This window comes from Prionailurus bengalensis, chromosome C2, assembly GCF_016509475.1.
Source record: "Prionailurus bengalensis isolate Pbe53 chromosome C2, Fcat_Pben_1.1_paternal_pri, whole genome shotgun sequence".
NCBI classification, from domain to species: domain Eukaryota; kingdom Metazoa; phylum Chordata; class Mammalia; order Carnivora; family Felidae; genus Prionailurus; species Prionailurus bengalensis.
The window spans coordinates 97698608-97716693 of NC_057350.1; the positions used below are offsets into that span (position 1 = coordinate 97698608).

At 37.2% G+C, this 18086-nt stretch overlaps 1 protein-coding gene across 2 annotated transcripts; it reads right to left on the reverse strand.

The window, feature by feature from the left end:
- Positions 1-2128: 2128 nt before the first annotated feature.
- On the reverse strand, positions 2129-16218 carry LOC122491758 (multiple epidermal growth factor-like domains protein 6). 2 transcript variants are annotated; one of them, XM_043594956.1, is made up of 4 exons: positions 15843-16218; positions 13611-13736; positions 3088-3192; positions 2129-2885 (listed from the first exon to the last, which is right to left on the reverse strand). In XM_043594956.1, exons 1-3 carry the CDS (start codon positions 16045-16047, stop codon positions 3107-3109), a joined length of 417 nt encoding a protein of 138 aa, XP_043450891.1. In that variant the 5' UTR covers positions 16048-16218; the 3' UTR covers positions 2129-2885; positions 3088-3106. The 2 variants fall into 2 exon arrangements, with proteins under 2 accessions (XP_043450891.1, XP_043450890.1); XM_043594955.1 differs by lacking the exons at positions 2129-2885; positions 3088-3192 and having other exon boundaries at positions 13142-13736.
- Between the last annotated feature and the right edge of the window lie 1868 nt (positions 16219-18086).

Below are 18086 nucleotides of genomic sequence, written 5' to 3' on the forward strand. Positions count from 1 at the left end.
TCACCTCATTTATAATATTCTGTTAGCAGTCCAAGTTGACTAAGACAAGGAGAACGAATCCATGTGGAGGAACACTGAGGTCGCAGATGTGTAAATGAAGAGGTTACCTTCTCTATTCCCACCCAGTGGAGTGTCGGGAGAGCTCCAGGCCCAGTTATTATCTGCAACAAGAGTCACTTAGATGAACCCAGTTAATCATCAGAATCACAAGAGAGAATAATAAATTGTTTTAAGTCTCTAAGCTTTGGGATGGTTTCTTATATATTGATAGATGACCAGTCTGGTGGCAAACGTACTACAGGCAAAGTAAAAAGACAAAAGACAAACTTTCCCAAATTAAGGTGAATGATTCACAACAAAGAGTTAATCTATCTATCTATCTATCTACACATACACACACACACACACACACACACAGAATTTCTAACATTAAAGAAGAAAAAACAACCTTATAGAAAAATGAGCTAGAGTTATGAATAATTTATAAGAAAAAATGCAAAAAGTCCTGATCCATTAGGGAAGATAACAAAAAATTTCATAATAATAAAATTTAAATTAAAACTCTATTGAGAGGTGCTCTGGTGGCTCAGTCAGTTAAATGTCCAGCTTTTGATTTTGTCTCAGGTCATGATCTCAGGTTCGTGAGTCTGAGTGTCACATCAGGTTCCACACTGTCAGCGTGTATTGGGATTCTCTCTCTCTCCTTCTCTCTCTGCCCCTCTCCTGCTCTCGCACTCTCTTAAAATAAATAAAATTTAAAAATAAATAAATAAAACTCGATTGATATAACATTTCTCACCAAAATTTGTAACATATTCTTTTGATAAGGCTGTGAAGAAACAGACATTCTATATATTGCTTGTGAGCAAGCAAAATGGTACAACACCACATGGAGAATTTTATATGTTGCAAAATTATATTTGTTTTTACCCAATGACTCAGCAACTCTTGCATATGTTTGAAATGTTTCATATTAACAGTTTAAATGATAGAATCAAAAGTTAAAATATTCCATATTCAACTTGGGGTTAAAAAAACTAATATGGGGGCGCCTGGGTGGCTCAGTCGGTTAGGCATCTGACTTCGGCTCAGGTCATGATCTCACAGCTGGTGAGTTCGAGCCCTGCATCAGGCTCTGTGCTGACAGCTCGGAGAGCTGGAGCCTGCTTCGGATTCTATGTCTCCTTCTCTCTCTGCCCCTCCCCAACTTGTGCTCTGTCTCTATCAAAAATAAATAGATACAGGGCGCCTGGGTGGCGCAGTCGGTTAAGCGTCCGACTTCAGCCAGGTCACGATCTCGCGGTCCGTGAGTTCGAGCCCCGTGTCGGGCTCTGGGCTGACGGCTCAGAGCCTGGAGCCTGTTTCCGATTCTGTGTCTCCCTCTCTCTCTGCCCCTCCCCCGCTCATGCTCTGTCTCTCTCTGTCCCAAAAATAAATAAACGTTGAAAAAAAAATTTTTTTAAATAAATAAATAAAATAAAAAAATAAATAGATACAAAAAAAAAAGTTAAAAAAAAACTAATATGAAAATGATGATACTATTTTTAAAGTACTGCTGTGATTCTGATTTAGCAATCCCAAATATCAGAAAATTGATGAGCTGTTTTCCATGAATTAGGGAAAATATCCATCTTAAAAAAAACTTCCTGAAAAACAATCTTCAATTTAGACTTAGAAAGGCTGTTATTTCAAGTGACTTTACCCAGATGGGAAAACCAAATTGTGAAGACTGTGATATTCCCAGAGACACAGAGCATTGTATCAGCAGTGCAGGAGTTAGCATAGGGAACTATTCATTCTCACTGCTGCCAAATTTCATGACAGTCAAATTAGTGGTAAAGGATGGTGGGTAATTATACCCATTGTGATTATAATATGTTGGGGCCACAGATCTAAAGAGTCATAGCTCCCATAGGTGAAACCATTTAGGTAAAAGTTCACTGTGTACTCCAAGTTCAGGTCACCACACAGTGTTCCCACCTACACTCAGCCTTACCGTCAGAGACCTTTCTCTCTATTCTGCCAAAAGAAAACATCGTCTCCTACAATACCATGCTCTAAATAGGGAGCATGCTCTCCAATGTTGCACCAAATAATCAACTGTGATTCAGAAAGAAAACATCAGAACAACCATCAATGTTTATCTTTATTCATTCTTTATCAACTTAAACCTCTATATATCTTTTATAACATACATGTTTGTTGAAAAGCACGTGCATGCCACTTAAAAATATATTCGTGGTGGTGCATGATTAATTTTTCTTAATGAGTGACGGTGGGTGACCTCTGAGTCCTCCTCTTCACCCCTTGCAGCTGGGGCCACTCTTAATGTGAACTGGCTCTGCCCAGGGCCCTGGGTCCTCCACCCTGCCAGCCTCAAGGCCTCAGTGGTGGTTGAGGTTCTTTAGTATCTTGCCAAGAAACTCAAGGGTCAACAAACCTGCCATCCACAAAGGCTTTAGGCTTAAACAGAATTGGAAGGGGAGTGGGGTTTAGGTCTCATAAGAGCTCTTTCACGTTAATTTATATTATTTCAATTACTTAGGGGTTTTAAGGATTTTCATGTGGGTAACAAGGTAACAAAACCAGTTGATATTCACATAACACTATTTTTATTGGCAATGGAGTCATAATTGTAAATAACTTGCATGAACTTATTAGAAAATAGCCTCATCACAGGCCTCTACTATATTTTATCAACCAATGGCAGTATGCTCCAGATTTTTATTGAATAAAAGAAAGTGCTAATCAAATTACCTTTTCCACAATAATTTCCTGTCCATCTAAGATAACAAGTACAGCTTCCGTCCACAGGATTGCAAAGTCCACCATTTTTACAGGTACATTTCAGTTCACAGTTTGGGCCATACATTGTTTGGGATACCCTATAGCAAAAATTATATATAGATAGATAGATAGATAGATATAGATATAGATAGATATAGACACAAAGTCACACATATACATACATACAGAATAAAAATGTCACATGAGCAAAAATTTTTCTATGTTTCAGATAGAGTAATCATATTTGTATAGCAAAAGCATAAGAAAATGTTCAAATTAAAACAACTACTCAGATGTTACCTGAAGGTAGTAAGCACAATCATTCATCCATGTTTTCATTCACACTATACACTTTGATGACACTTATAACTACATGCTTGGTATGCTTGGGGAACTGGAGATACCCTAGCAAATAAGCAGAGGTCAATCCCAGATTGGCAATGGGAGCATTTTCTATATTTAGTCTCAAAACTGACGACAGACAAGTGGCTCACTCGTTAATGTCTTGGTGCTGAAATCTGAAAAGCACTTTAGCCTACAGTGGTGGGTGACACAAACAAAGACCATTGCCAAGAGGAGGTAAGTAAGATACAAGTGAGTGAAGCTGACCAGACATAAGGCGAACTGAGCCTTCACTGTCAGGGGAAAATGACTGAGTGGCACAAAGTGCCACAAATAGGAGATTAAACGCTACTCACATTTAGCTGCTTTTACCATGAAGAATATGGGCCCAATATAACCGGCTAAGATGATTTTTTTTCAGGAAAATTCAAGATCCATATTTTATATGAAACCATTTAATCTTTGAAAGTTGGCAATCAATTAAAATTGTTTTATGGCACTGTGGAAGCCAAAACTACATCAGCCAATTCAAACACATTTGTGGCTAGATTTGGCCAAAGGCCTGTCATTTATACCTTTTAGTTTATAGTATTTTTACATAATGATATTTTTCACATGAATTATCTCATGTAATGTTCACAAATATACCTCTGATGTGGGTAACAGTATTCTTATTTACACTTGAGAAAACCGAAGCTCAGAGACTTCATTCTTTCTCGGGCTCAAGTAGCCAGGAAAGATAAAAACTGACCTTCCAATCTAGAACTTCTGACTTCTCATCAACCATTCTTTCTATTCCAGCTAGCAGGAGAGACATTAGAGGTTTTTTTTTGTTTTGTTTTGTTTTGTTTTGCCCAAAGACATTTGGTTACTACGTAACAGAGCACATACTTAATTCAGTATGTATGACACTTTCTTTCCTGCCTTTTTTTTTGACCCAATAGCTGTCCTTAACTTTAGTACCAAATGAAGACAAATACAGTTGTACAATTTATGGTTGAATCACCACTCGATTTAAAATTTCAACCCATCAGGGGTGCTTGGGTGGCTCAGTTCTTTAAGCGTCTGACTTTTGGTTTCAGCTCAGGTCATGATCTCAAGGATTTGTGAGTTCGAGCCCCATGTTGGGCTCTGCACTCGCTCTGCAGAGCCTGCCTGGGATTCTCTCTCTTTCTCCATCTCCCTGCCCCTCCTTGTTTGCTCTCTCTCAAAAATAAATAAACCAATTTAAAAAATAAAATAACATTTCCACCCACATACCTCTCTGGAGCCCCATATCATGCTCTATTTTTTCTCTTAGCATTGATTTTATTCCTTTTTAGCATACATATAATTCACTTATTAATTATGTTCATTCTCCACTCTCTTCTCCACTAGAAAGCAAGTTGTAGGACTAAGATACTGTGTATTTTATCCATATGTTCCATATGCTTAAAATGGGCATTGGCATTACATAAATATGTTTGAATTGAATGAATAAATTCCTGAATATATCCAGAAATAGTCGATGCCTCATAAAGCATATATATGTGTATCTGTCTTACCCTTTAACACATTTTTTTATCCAAAAGGTTAATATAGATACATAATATTGTGAATTTTGTTTCTTCTGTGAAATAAAATTCTCCAAGATTTTTCTAAATTAGTGCATATAATACATCTGCCTCATTCCTTTTTATCAGCTACTTAGGATTTATTGCATCTAATAAAATTTATTTTACCACACCACTATGGATAGGCAAGTAGTTGTTTAAAATGTTTTATTTTGCCACTATGAGCAGTGCCGTAATAAATATCCTTGTGAAAGTCTTCATTCATACATACCATTGTATCCGTGGGATAAGTCACCAACAATTTTTTAAACAAAATATGTGCTTCTAACTGGTGACAGTATCAAATTTCCTTACAAAGAGATGTGCAAATTTACTAAGAAGGTTTACCAATGTGCCATTTTCCTTAGTCAAATGCAATTTTAATTTGTTTTAATTTTAATTTTAATTTAATTTTAATGATGTTTATTATCTTGTCATAAGATCTATGGGTGTCACAGATTCTTTTGGTACTAATACATAGGAACACTTAGCTTATTTAAAAAGTTGGTCTAGGGGCGCCTGGGTGGCGCAGTCGGTTAAGCGTCCGACTTCAGCCAGGTCACAATCTCGCGGTCCGTGAGTTCGAGCCCCGCGTCGGGCTCTGGGCTGATGGCTCAGAGCCTGGAGCCTGTTTCCGATTCTGTGTCTCCCTCTCTCTCTGCCCCTCCCCCATTCATGCTCTGTCCCTCTCTGTCCCAAAAATAAATAAAAATGTTGAAAAAAAAATTAAAAAAAAATAAAAAGTTGGTCTTTTTTCTTCTATTTAAAAAAATATGGTATTTTTTATGTGTATTATGCCTTGACGAATTGTTTTAGTTCTTTTCAATCAAAACATCATGGATTTTTTTTCCTTTATGGGTTCTGAATTTTTGTCAAGATTTATAATAGGACTTTCTAAAATAACTTTCTAAAAACCCCAATGGTAATTCCAGTGCTCTTAGAGTTTTTGTCATTATCTTTAAGTATTTTATACACTTGGAGTAATTTTGGTGAACAAAATTACTTTTACATGAGTTACTTTTGTCTAGATTGCTGGTCATTTGAGTTAACATAACTTATTAAATAATTCATATTTTCCCTATGTTTTACTTTAGTCATTCCTCATTTTTACTTTATTTTATTGTGTTTTTCATTTATTTTCATCATTTTTTATTTACTAACATAAGTATTTTCGAATATAAAGTTTCCTCCATTTTCTGAATTACCTCATGGGATGTGAATGTCCTTACTGTTGCTTTAAAATTTTTGAAATACTGGTTTTGTTTCCCTTTTTGAGCCATTATTTAAGAAAATTTCAAAATGCCTATGCAGTATAGTGTGGTGGGCTTTTTCCCTGGTAGAGAGTTAGTTTTGTTATTAGTTCCTGTTTTACTGCTTTGACCATAGAATGCCATAAATCATACTTTTTGGAATTGATTTATTTTCTTTTTCAATTTTTGTGACTGTCTCATGGATCCTTGAAAAAGATATAATATCTTTCTTAGGCTACAGAATTTGGTTTCTAACAATTAGATATACCTTACTATGTTCAAACTTCTGTAAGCTTATTTTTTTCTGTATATGTGTATACAGTTTTATGTGTATGAGTTAACATAAATGAATTAGTCTTCTATTGATAAGCTCTTACTCTCTATTTCTGCTTGTATAGACTATGGCTTTTGCTTTATGAATTTTGATATTATGTTATTTGCTTTATACATATCTACTATATTTCAATCTTCATTATGAATTTTATTCCCTATTATTATGTGTCTTTCCCATTAGTTGATCATTGTCATAAAATTTAATATTGTTTTATACTGATGTCATGACCACTGCTTTATTTTTCTCACATGTGTTTTGTGTGACTTGTACCCATTCATTTAATGTCATTTTATTTTGGAATCTTTTTTTCTAAGCTAATATGGGCATTCTTTCTTTCTTTCTGTTGTTTTCAAGATTTTATTTTTTAGTTTTTAGAAATTTAATGCTGATATGTCTTTTGTATATTTCTTTGTCTTGTTTGTCATTCACACAGCTTCTTAAATCTGTAAGTTTATATTTTTTGTCATATTTAGGAAATTTCTGATCTTTATTTATTTGTTTGTTTATTTATTTATTCATTTTTTGTGGCGCGATTGACCCCAAAATTTTATTTCTGTAACATATAACATTTTATGATGATAACTGGAATTATGAGTGGTAACATTATACCATGACTGATTTTTAGGAATTTTATACGATCTCTGGAATATTTATATTAAAACATATACAAATATAACCTAAGAAGGTTAAACATTACTCCTTTTTTTAAAATTTTTTAAATTTTATTTTTTTAAATTTATATCCAAATTAGCATATAGTGCAACAATGATTTCAAGGGTAGATTCCTTAATGCCATCTACCCATTTAGCCCATGCCTCCTCCCACAACCCCTCCAGTAACCCTCTGTTCTTCATATTTAATAGTCTCTTATGTTTTGTCCCCCTCCCTGTTTTTATATTATTTTTGCTTCCCTTCCCTTATTTCATCTGTTTTGTCTCTTAAAGTCCTCATATAAGTGAATTCATATGATATTTGTCTTTCTCTAACTGACTAATTTCACTTAGCATAATACCCTCTAGTACCATCCACTTAGTTGCAAGTGGCAAGATTTCATTCTTTTTGATTGCTGAGTAATACTCCATTGTATATATATACCACATCTTTATCCATTCATCCATCCATGGACATTTGGGCTCTTTCCATATTTTGGCTATTGTTGATAGTGCTGCTACAAACATTGGGGTGTATGTGCCCTTTCGAAACAGCACACCTGCAATCCCTTGGATAAATACCTAGTAGTGCAGTTGCTGGGTCGTACGGTAGTTCTATTTTTAGTTTTTTGAGGAACCTCCATACTGTATTCCAGAGTGGCTGCACCAGTTTGTATTCCCACCAACAATGCAAAGAGATCCTCTTTCTCTGCATCCTCGCCAACATCTGTTGTTGCCTGAGTTGTTAATGTTAGCCATTCTGACAGGTGTGAGGTGCTATCTCATTGTGGTTTTGATTTGTATTTCCCTGATGATGAGTGATGTTGAGCATTTTTTCATGTGTCAGTCCAACCATTATTCCTTTAAATATTTTTTCAGCCCTACTTTTTTCTCCTCTCATCTGGGATTCTGATGACAGAAATGTAGAAATGTTAGATCTTTTAAAAAAAAAATTTTAATATGAAGTGTTTATCCCAACAGGTGCCCTCCTCAATGCTCATCACCCACTTTCCCCTCCCTCCCACCGCCCATCAACCTTCAGTTTATTCTCAGTTTTTAAGAGTCTCTTATGGTTTGTCTCCCTCCCTCTCCAGCTTTTTTTTCCTTCCCCTCCCCCATGGTCTTCTGTTAAGTTTCTCAGGATCCACATAAGAGTGAAAACATATGGTATCTGTCTTTCTTTGTATGACTTATTTCACTTAGCATAACACTCTCCAGTTCCATCTACATTGCTACAAAAGGCCATATTTCATTCTTTCTCATTGCCAAGTAGTATTCCATTTTATATATAAACCACAATTTCTTTATCCATTCATCAGTTGATGGACATTTAGGCTCCTTCCATAACTTGGCTATTGTTGAAAGTGCTGCTATAAACATTGGGGTACAAGTGCCCCTTTGCATCAGCACTCCTGTATCCCTTGGGTAAATTCCTAGCAGTGCTATTGCTGGGTCGTAGGGTAGATCTATTTTTAATTTTTTGAGGAACCTCCACACTGTTTTCCAGAGTGGCTGCACCAGTTTGCATTCCCACCAACAGTGCAAGAGGGTTCCCATTTCTCCACGTCCTTTCCAGCATCTATAGTTTCCTGATTTGTTCATTTTAGCCACTCTGACTGGCGTGAGGTGATATCTCAGTGTGGTTTTGATTTGTATTTCCCTGATGAGGAGTGACGTTGAGCATCTGTTGGCCACCTGGATGTCTTCTTTAGAGAAGTGTCTACTCATGTTTTCTGCCCATTTCTTCCCTGGATTATTTGTTTTTCGGCTGTGGAGTTTGGTGAGTTCTTTATAGATTTTGGATACTAGCCCTTTATCTGATATGTCATTTGCAATTATCTTTTCCTCTACTACAAAGCTGTAATCATCAAGACGGCATGGTATTGTCACAAAAACAGACACATAGACCAGTGGAATAGAATAGAGACTCCAGAATTGGACCCACAAAAGTATGGCCAACTAATTTTTGACAAAGCAGGAAAGAATATCCAATGGAAAAAAAGACAGTCTCTTTAACAAATGGTGCTGGGAGAACTGGACAGTAACATGTAGAAGAATGAAACTAGACCACTTTCTTACACCATTCACAAAAATAAACTCAAAACGGATAAAGGACCTGAATGTGAGACAGGAAACCATCAAAACCCTAGAAGAGAAAGCAAGGAAAAACCTCTCTGACCTCAGCCACAGCAATTTCTTACTTGACACATCTCCAAAGGCAAGGGAATTAAAAGCAACAATAAACTATTGGGACCTAATGAAGATAAAAAGCTTCTGCACTGCAAAGGAAACAATCAACAAAACTAAAAGACAACCGACGGAATGGGAAAAGATATTTGTAAATGACATATTAATATTTTTTAATGTTTATTTCTGAGACACAGAGAGAGACAAAGCGTGAGCTGGGAGGGGCAGAGAGAGAGACAGAGACATAGAATCCGAAGCAGGCTCCAGGCTCTGGAGCTGTCAGCACAGAGCCCGAAGCGGGGTCCGAACTCATGAACCAAGAGATCATGACCTGAGCTGGAGTCGGATTCTTAACGGACTGAGCCACCCAGGCGCCCCAGATCTTTTTTAATAGTTCCACAGGTCCTTGAGGTTCTTTTTTTTTCTTTTCCCTGTCTATTGTTGAAATTGAGTAATTTCTATTGTTTTATCTTCAAATGTATTGATATGTCCCTCTCTCCTCTCCATTGTTCTATTAAGCCCATTCATTAATTATGTTTTTGGGTTTTTTTGAATATTGTATTTTCCAAGTCTCAAGTTTCCATTTGGCTCTTCTTTATGTTTCTTATTCTTTGCTGAGCGTATTTTTTTTTTAATTTGGTTTACACATGGCAAAAGTTGCTCACTAAAGTATTTTTACTTATAATGGCTTATTTAAATTTCTGATCAGATAATTTTAAAATCAATATCATCAGAGTGTTGCTGTCTGTTGATTATTTTCTTATTCAAATCGGAATGTTCCTGGTTGTTGGTATGATGGATAATATTTTAATGAAACGTGGATATTTTGAATATTATCATATAAGATTCTTGATCTCATTTAATGTTTTAGCAAGTCTCCTATGATACTGTACTTGCAAGGAAAGAGGCTCATCAGATGGAAGTTGAAATCCAAGTTCTCCACATAGCCCCCAAGTGGGGCATTGTTAAATCTGCATCATTCAGGCTGGGTCGGTGTGAGGGTTCAGGCTCCCCATGGGGCCTCTCATGACACCTATCTGATGGAGGGGTAGAAGTGCCTCCTATGGTTCCCCACTCCACCTCCACTGACATTGCACAAGGTTGCTTCATTGGTGCTTGATGGTTGTGAAAGCCCTGATCTCCTGTGACACCACCCTAGAAGGAACCAGTGGTGTCTCCATATCGTCCAGTGGGGGTGGAAGTTCACGCTTTCTACATGGTTTCCACTGGCATAGCCAGGGCAGAAGATACATCCCTATGTGGCAGGGGTGAAAGTCCCAGCTCTTTCTCTCACACTGACTTGTGTGTGGCAAAGGTACCTCACATATCCAGATGGAGTCTAAAGGGCAGACTCCTCATTTGGCCTTTGCTAGTGAGGTTAGAGTCAAGGATGCAGTTTTATTCTTTAGTGTTTGACTGGAGTATTGATCAGTTATTGTCTGAGTTTTCTCTCTTGCTTCACTGCCCTTTTCCTGGTCTTTCATTTAGAGAAAGCAGGCATATCTTGGATTTTTCTTTTGTCTGCACCCGTTGGCCTTCTGGGTTGCAGGTTCTCCCAGTCCAGGATATATGGGTCAAAATGAAAACCCAAGGAATTCACAATTCCTGTTCCCTAGATCCCTGAAGTCTCTAGCAAGTCTGCCTTGTTCTCTCCACATCAGAGATTCTTATGTTTGCTTTCAATATGGCGACAAAAATTCTACTGTTTAGAGGAAGGAAGAGGGACAAGTGTGTGTACTCCATCTTTCTCTGAGTTAAGTCTTATATATATTATTTTATATAGTCCAGAGACTCTTTTTTAGACAGTAAATATATTATTACATAGTGTAATTAATTTCTTTATTTAGTACAGATTGGCTTGCTGAGTGGTTATGGCATTAATACGAATCTTCTTTCTCTTAATTGTTAATTTTCTTTTCTCTTAATTTTCAATTTTCTTTTAATTTTTTTTTTATTCCTCTCCCTCACCTGATTTTAGTTGGCTATGTTTTTGTTCTTAAATCCTCAGCTCCAGAATTTTAAGTTCCAGCATTTACCTTTATCCTTTTAAGCATACTTATTGAGTTGTCATATTTAAGTTATACATTTTGACACAGATCCATCCCTCCTATTCTACAACTTTTCATGAAGAAATAAGGTCAGTATACTTATCCCCCTTCATCTTCTCTTTCCTTCCGGTTTATGCCTGTTTTGCTTAACTATCAAAATTGCTATACTGTTAAATATTTATATGGTTATCTTACGTCAAGTGACCATAATTCCCACACTTGTTTTAAACTTAGCCTTAATAAAGATAGATTTAATACTCACTATTAGTCTTTTTAACAGAGATCTTTCATTTATTACTTGGTTGCTCAAATTTATCTTCTACAGTTTCTTCAAAAATATTTTATTGTGACCATATCCCCAACAACTTGTTATTACTAAAAATAGTTGTTCATTTTCAGTCATGCTATCCTTGAATAAAGTTTAACCATGTATAAAATATTTGAGTCATATTTTTTCCCAAGAACTTCACAGGCATTGATTACCCACATGCTAGCAATGGTTGTGATTATTGCCGTGAGGCATGAGGCCAGACTGCTTTTTCCCCCTCTCTTCATATGAGATCTCACTTTTTTTCTTATGTCCCCAATGGAGATTCCCCTTGCTTCTGATCAACCTTAAGTCGAGTTTCCAAGGATAGAATGTGTTCAATCTGTAGCAGTGGATCTTTTTTTCATTTCAGGGGAAAAAAATCTTGAATATTATACTTGAATATTTTCTTTTGCACTTATATATATTTCTCTTTCTTTTCCCCATTTCATTGTTTTCACTTTTCTCAAGCATATTCTCCGTGTACCTGGCTGTCACATAAGCGAATTCAATCCTCCTATTACCTGTGTTCAATATGGTCTTCATTTCTATGATGTGAGGTTTAATTTTCATTTATACGTCTTTCAGAGCTCTGCCAGCTTACTTTTTCATTTCCCTTTGTTGTCTTTTCATTTATTCCATGAACCCTTGTATCTCTGCGTTGCACTCACGATTTGTAGAGAAAGCTTTTTCATTATGTCCTTCAAATTCTTGGAAGAAATTCTGCTTAATATTTCCATGTGCTTCGTAGCAAAACTTCTGTGCTCGATGTCCATCTGCTTTTTGTTTTCTTATTCCTTTTCTCCTTTACCCTTCTTATAGAATTTTCACTGAAAAAGTAACCAAAGCTTTGAATGGTTTCATATATTGCTTCCAAAAGGGGAGGAGGGTGTTTTTTTTTTTTTTAAATGCATCAAGTTTTTGTTTTTGCTTTTAATTTCTTGTATCTGGTTAGTTTTGTGTGCACTAGCTATTTAGGGGAGGTGAGTATGGATCTGGGGCTAGAAAAATCATTTCAGCCAGTTGGAAGCCTCCTGGGCCCAGAGTAAAATTCCATATGACACAAAGTTGTGGTGTGTGTGTGTGTGTGTGTGTGTGTGTGTGTATGTGTGTGTGTGTGTGTGTGTGTGTGTGTGTAGGCTTACCTCCCCTTAGCTGCAAGGCTGCTTATCACCCACAGATCCCCTCTATCCTAGGGCAGACTTGAAAAGATGCTAGGTCTGTGCACTTCCTGGTTTCATTCCAATTTCCTGCAACTCTGTGATGCACAGTGAGGTTAAAGGAAGCTCCTACAGCATGCTCATGCAGCCAACCCTAGTTTTTTTTAACAAAGGGTCATTGGTTTTGCCCCTCTGTGTATGCCATAGAGAAGTGGCTCTCTGCATATCATTTCACTGAACTTGAGAGTTCTTCTGTTATGACTATTGTGATAATAATAATATGATTTAGGACAAGAAGGTTTTGTAGTTTAAAACAATTTTTTTAACTTTTATTTATTTTTGAGAGACAGAGCGAGATCATGAGCAGGGGAGGGGCAGAGAGAGGGGGGGACAGACTCCAAAGCAGGCTCCAGGCTGTGAGCTGTCAGCACAGAGCCTGACGCAGGGCTCCAACCCACAAGCCGTGACATCATGACCTGAACTGAAGTCGGACACTTAACTGACTAAGTCGCCCAGGCGCCCCAAGAAAGTTTTATAGCTTTAAACAAAGATCATATTTTCCTTTTTGTCTCTCAGTTTTCTTCCAGCTTTCAATGGGCTTCTGAAAGTTGGAGAAAATATAAAACTTTTCAGTTCTTATAATTAGACACCCCCAACACACAATTTGGGGTGGTTTTGCAAAAGTTAGCCAAAGTTACTTCAAAATTTGCTCCTCGTCAAGAGTTTGCATCAATAATTCTTTGTTTTTGTTTTCAATTTTTTTTTACCCTTCGGTAGGCTATTTGCTATACAGTTCAACAAGAGTGTGTACTTTCATATTATTAAAGTCGCATTTAAGAAGAAAGTGTTATAAACAATGCCCATTGAATTATATTCCTTGGCACCACATCTGCTTTCATAGTGTAGCTTAGTTAGTGCCTGGACGGACAAGGTGACCCTGCAGCCATTGTTACCTTGCTGACACCTGGCTCTCATTTTGCCAGGTGGACATTGGCACCTTCCAGTCACTGGGTCACACTGTCCTGAGCCACAAGAACACGGTTGGACACAGTCCCGCCCATGGTGATCCTCAGGACAAGCTGCAGGAAGGAGCAAAACAAAACCAGATTTTTCTTATTAAAACGTTTTGCCAGTCAAGACTTTAAAAAACCTTGTAAATACACGACCCTTTCTTTTAATCAAATGGGCTTCCTTGTCTTGCCTTCGGTTTGGTTTTCAACATAAAAGGTTACTTTGAAAGAAATAAAACAAAAAAAGGCACTGTTCAAGTGGTTGCTTACTTAGTGCAATTTTGGTTGACATCAGGAATTCCAACCAAATATCTAGTGTCAAACACTTACATATATGATATAAATGACTCTTACAAACTCAGCCTTGCTTTACCACATGGCTGCCTTAGCAAGTGTGTATGTGCGTGTGTGCGCGTACGCACACACGCACATGCACACATATGCATGCATGCGCCCAATAATCTTGAGTGTTTCCTCTTAATGTCCCCTCCGAATTTTAGTTTACGCTTCTATGCATTGACATAGGATCCATCATGTTCACATCTCCAAATATCGTTATGTATTTCTAAGTGTATTGTTTACTTGTTAAAATCAACAAATTTGTTAAATTATCTTTTTAAATTAATGATGTTAATTAATATACATTAAAGTTTAATCTATTAATAAATTAGCACATTTATTATTTCATTTTGCTTCAACTTTATGCCACAGATTCACTGAGATGCTTACCAAAATAAAGATAAAATAAGTATCTGTAAGAATCAAGCGAAGGAAAAAATACAGCAACGATATAGACATAAATGAGTATCACAGTTCCCCAGACTGGTAAGAGGTGGACAGCAAATTGGCTCTGACCTACTTAGCTGTCAAAGCAAAGAAGGAAAAGTACTCAGGTACAAGTTCACAGCTTCTGAAGACAAAAAACTACCAATATTCAGGGGAATCAAAACTCTTGAAGATGCATTGGCCTGAGGAAATTAAGAAATTTCCCTCAATGATTTTCTTTGAGGAACAAAGGGGCCAGTCAGAGCCTTCCTTAGGAGATGTTTATGGGTTGGCTTTAACTCAAAGATAACTTGGCTGGTTAGGCCTCCAAGGCAGTATCCACTAGGTTTCAATTTTCCACTGCATGGAGCCAGGACTTTGTCTCATTTGTCTCTTATCCTCAGAACATCAGGATTCTGAGGCAGGGTAATTAAAATTACCCTCATACAAAGAAGACAGAGCAACTACCTGTCTGGGGAAGACAAGCATTTTGGGTATCTTTACCACATAACAACTTAATACCCTGCCTGATCACGAAATTTCATTATCATTCTTCCCAGTGACGGAATCTCACGGTTGCAACTACAGCACTTCTATCTTTAATGAAAGATCTACTGATGCTTATTTTACTCTTTGAATTCTGAAGTATAAAATACAGACGAGTGCACAAAAACATAAATGTACAGCTCTGTGAAGCATCCCAAAGTGAACTTCCTCAACAGCACATAGGTTGAAGGACACAAAATTGCCAGAACCACCTCTCCGTCACGCTCTCTCCCACGCATTGCCTCCTCTATCCTCCCTGAAGATCATAAGGATCTTGCAAACTGTCAAAATATATAGGAAATGGCAAATCTGATAAGATCAAAATGTATTTGTTAAGAATATCCCTGTAGTGTCTAAGATCGTGCATTTTTAAGAGATCTTTAATTTACATCTGGTCCCTTCAACTTTATGTCAATAGTTGTCTTTGTGATAGGTAGTTAGGTCTTTAAATTTTGGGGAACTGCTTACTTTTGGTAAGTAGGGCAACTGCTTACTTTTGAGCCGGAAATCGCTGAGGATAAATGAAATGGTGGTACTTTAGACAATGGGTTTGACATTATGTACACAGGCATCCCCAGTCTGCTCTTCTCTTATGGAACAGATTTTCTAATCCTGACTGGAATCTAGCTAGCGCTTCTGGGATATGAGAGGTTATGACCAAAGGGCTCTCTTTGGCTGCCTTCACTGCTTCAGCTCTCAATCAAACTCCTGACGTAAGCACTCCTCAACCTAGAATGTAGGTCAGTTGGCGTTTGCCGTTGCTACAGTAAATTATTAAGTAATGATTGCAACATTTACTCTCTAAGGGCAGTTCTTAAAATTCTACTTTAGCATCTCCACGTCTTAACTGGTAGGCTGACTTACTTTGACTGCAGTCGGCCCCAATGAAGCCAGGAGGGCAGTGATAGGTGCCAATCACGGTATCACAGCTGCCGCCATTAAGGTACTTATGCATCCTTTGGCAATTTAGATCATAAGTGCCTTCTGGGCATCCTGTTGAAGGAGAACAAAACCATATGTGATACTGTAACTCAAAGCAATCAGGGTTGAAATTCATGCCCATAGACATGTGGTTAACTCAACATTCCAAATACCGTTCTTTGGTGTTTTCAATCACCTTCAAGCTAATGATTCAAGCCATGCACTTATCTGAGGAGACGAGATGGGAAAGATAGATACCTTAGAAATACAGGTGGGGGCATAAATTTCCTGATGCTGCTCATTAATAAGTTACAGGAAACTTAACTCTGAGTCTCCTTGGAAATCTGCCCACTCTTAGTGCTCAGAATAGGTGACAATTCACCAAACAGGGCTATTTCGTTCCACTCTAGGCAAATTCATTATTTTATTTAATATTTAAATGTCATAGTTTGTCTTATCTGGAATGATATAGGTTTCACACAAGTATAAATTCAAATTGGCACAAAGCATGGAGAAAGCATTTTCATTTTCTGTTGGTTTCTCACCTTTCTACTTTCACATCCATGGATGTGTGGCCTACCATGATGATACCTGTGTAACAGATAGATGGCCAGAATTCAAGATAAAGGGAGAGCAAACAGAACAAAGAGTGAGCTGAAGACCACATTATCTGTGCAATGATCGAAAGAGTGGGGATGTTTATTCAGGAGAAAATAGAGCTAAGAAGACAGGAATGTTTTCAAACATGAAAAGGCAGCCTTGTAAGAAAAGAAGAAAGGCAGATTTTATCTCAATAAGGAAATGCTTTCTGAAAGAGCTGTCCAAGATTGGAATAAGCTTTTTTCAGGAGGCATGATTACTCATCTCTGTAGGAGTTCAAACAGAGACAGGATAAGTATACAGTAGAGAAAATATAGAGGGTATTCAAGTACTTGATTAACTTTGAAGCACTTCCATCTGTGATATTCTCCTGCTCTATGAAACGTCTGGTACTTTCAAGTCTTCAAATCATAAAAGTTTGAGTTTCAAGAGACCTCGTGTCCATCTGGTTCAACTTTAATGTTAAGATGACGAAGCTAAGTCCTATAGAGTAAAGTGACTTAGAATACACATCGCACAAAATTCTGTCACCTGTTAAAGATAACCATCTTTATTCTTGCCACATATTTAAATATGAGGCTGCAGGAAATTCTGAATAGACTGTGATTTGAAACCGATATATTTCGCTTACTAACGTTGTGGCTTTAACTCCTTTCTTTGAGCTTCTGGTTCTTTATTCCCAAGGGGGATAATAACAAAATCACAGACCTGCTGTGGTGGCTAGAGTGAACAAGTACAAACGCGGCTCCCATGTCAATGGTGGCCATTATTTTCCTTAATGGTGGCAGTACCATTGGTAGGCATGTAGTAGAACCCTTTCCCTACCGGCTTGACCTGACTCAGAGTGTTTGGTATTTGCCTTAGGTCCTTCCTCTTGAAAAATCTTTTCATTTGGAAGAATATCTCTAAAAGTGACCAAACTAGACTGGATGATACTTGTTTCCTTCATTTAATCTTTTATGTAAGAATCCAACAGGAAGGAACATTTTTTTTTAAGTATGCCACATGTAGCATGTTTTAGAGGTAGCAGCAAAGAATGGATTTCATTGAGATTGAGACTGTTTATAATCCCCATATAAGTCCTGTCTTAAAACCCAGGGTCCTCACCTTGAGTCTCAAACCCAAAAAGTGGCTGCTTCTTTCTTCTTTTTTCCCCCCCAGTTTTAAAATAAAAATTTCCATAATGGAGATGGAAAGAAAAACATGACAATTATTCATACCAAAGGTTATTTCTGTCTTGTAGCTATTGTATTTCTTTATTCCTTCCTCTGAAAAGTGATGGCTTCACTCCACAGTCTCTTCTGTCATTCCCTCCTCCCAAAGAATGTCCATTCCCATAGTTAATTGCTCCTTCTTTGGTATACAACGTTCATTAGTTCTCCTAGGAACGTCTTTTCTCCCTCACCAAAAATGTAACAGAGCATATCTAAAAACAAAACTTGTGATTAAAAAAGACCGCATCTCCTCCTCTTCTCCTATTCATCAAGATATATAATACTTCATGCCCATTTGGGTCAGACTTTTAGAATGCAATTTTTTGTAGTATTTTTTATCATTACTATTTGCTAGGCTTAGGAAGAATGATTG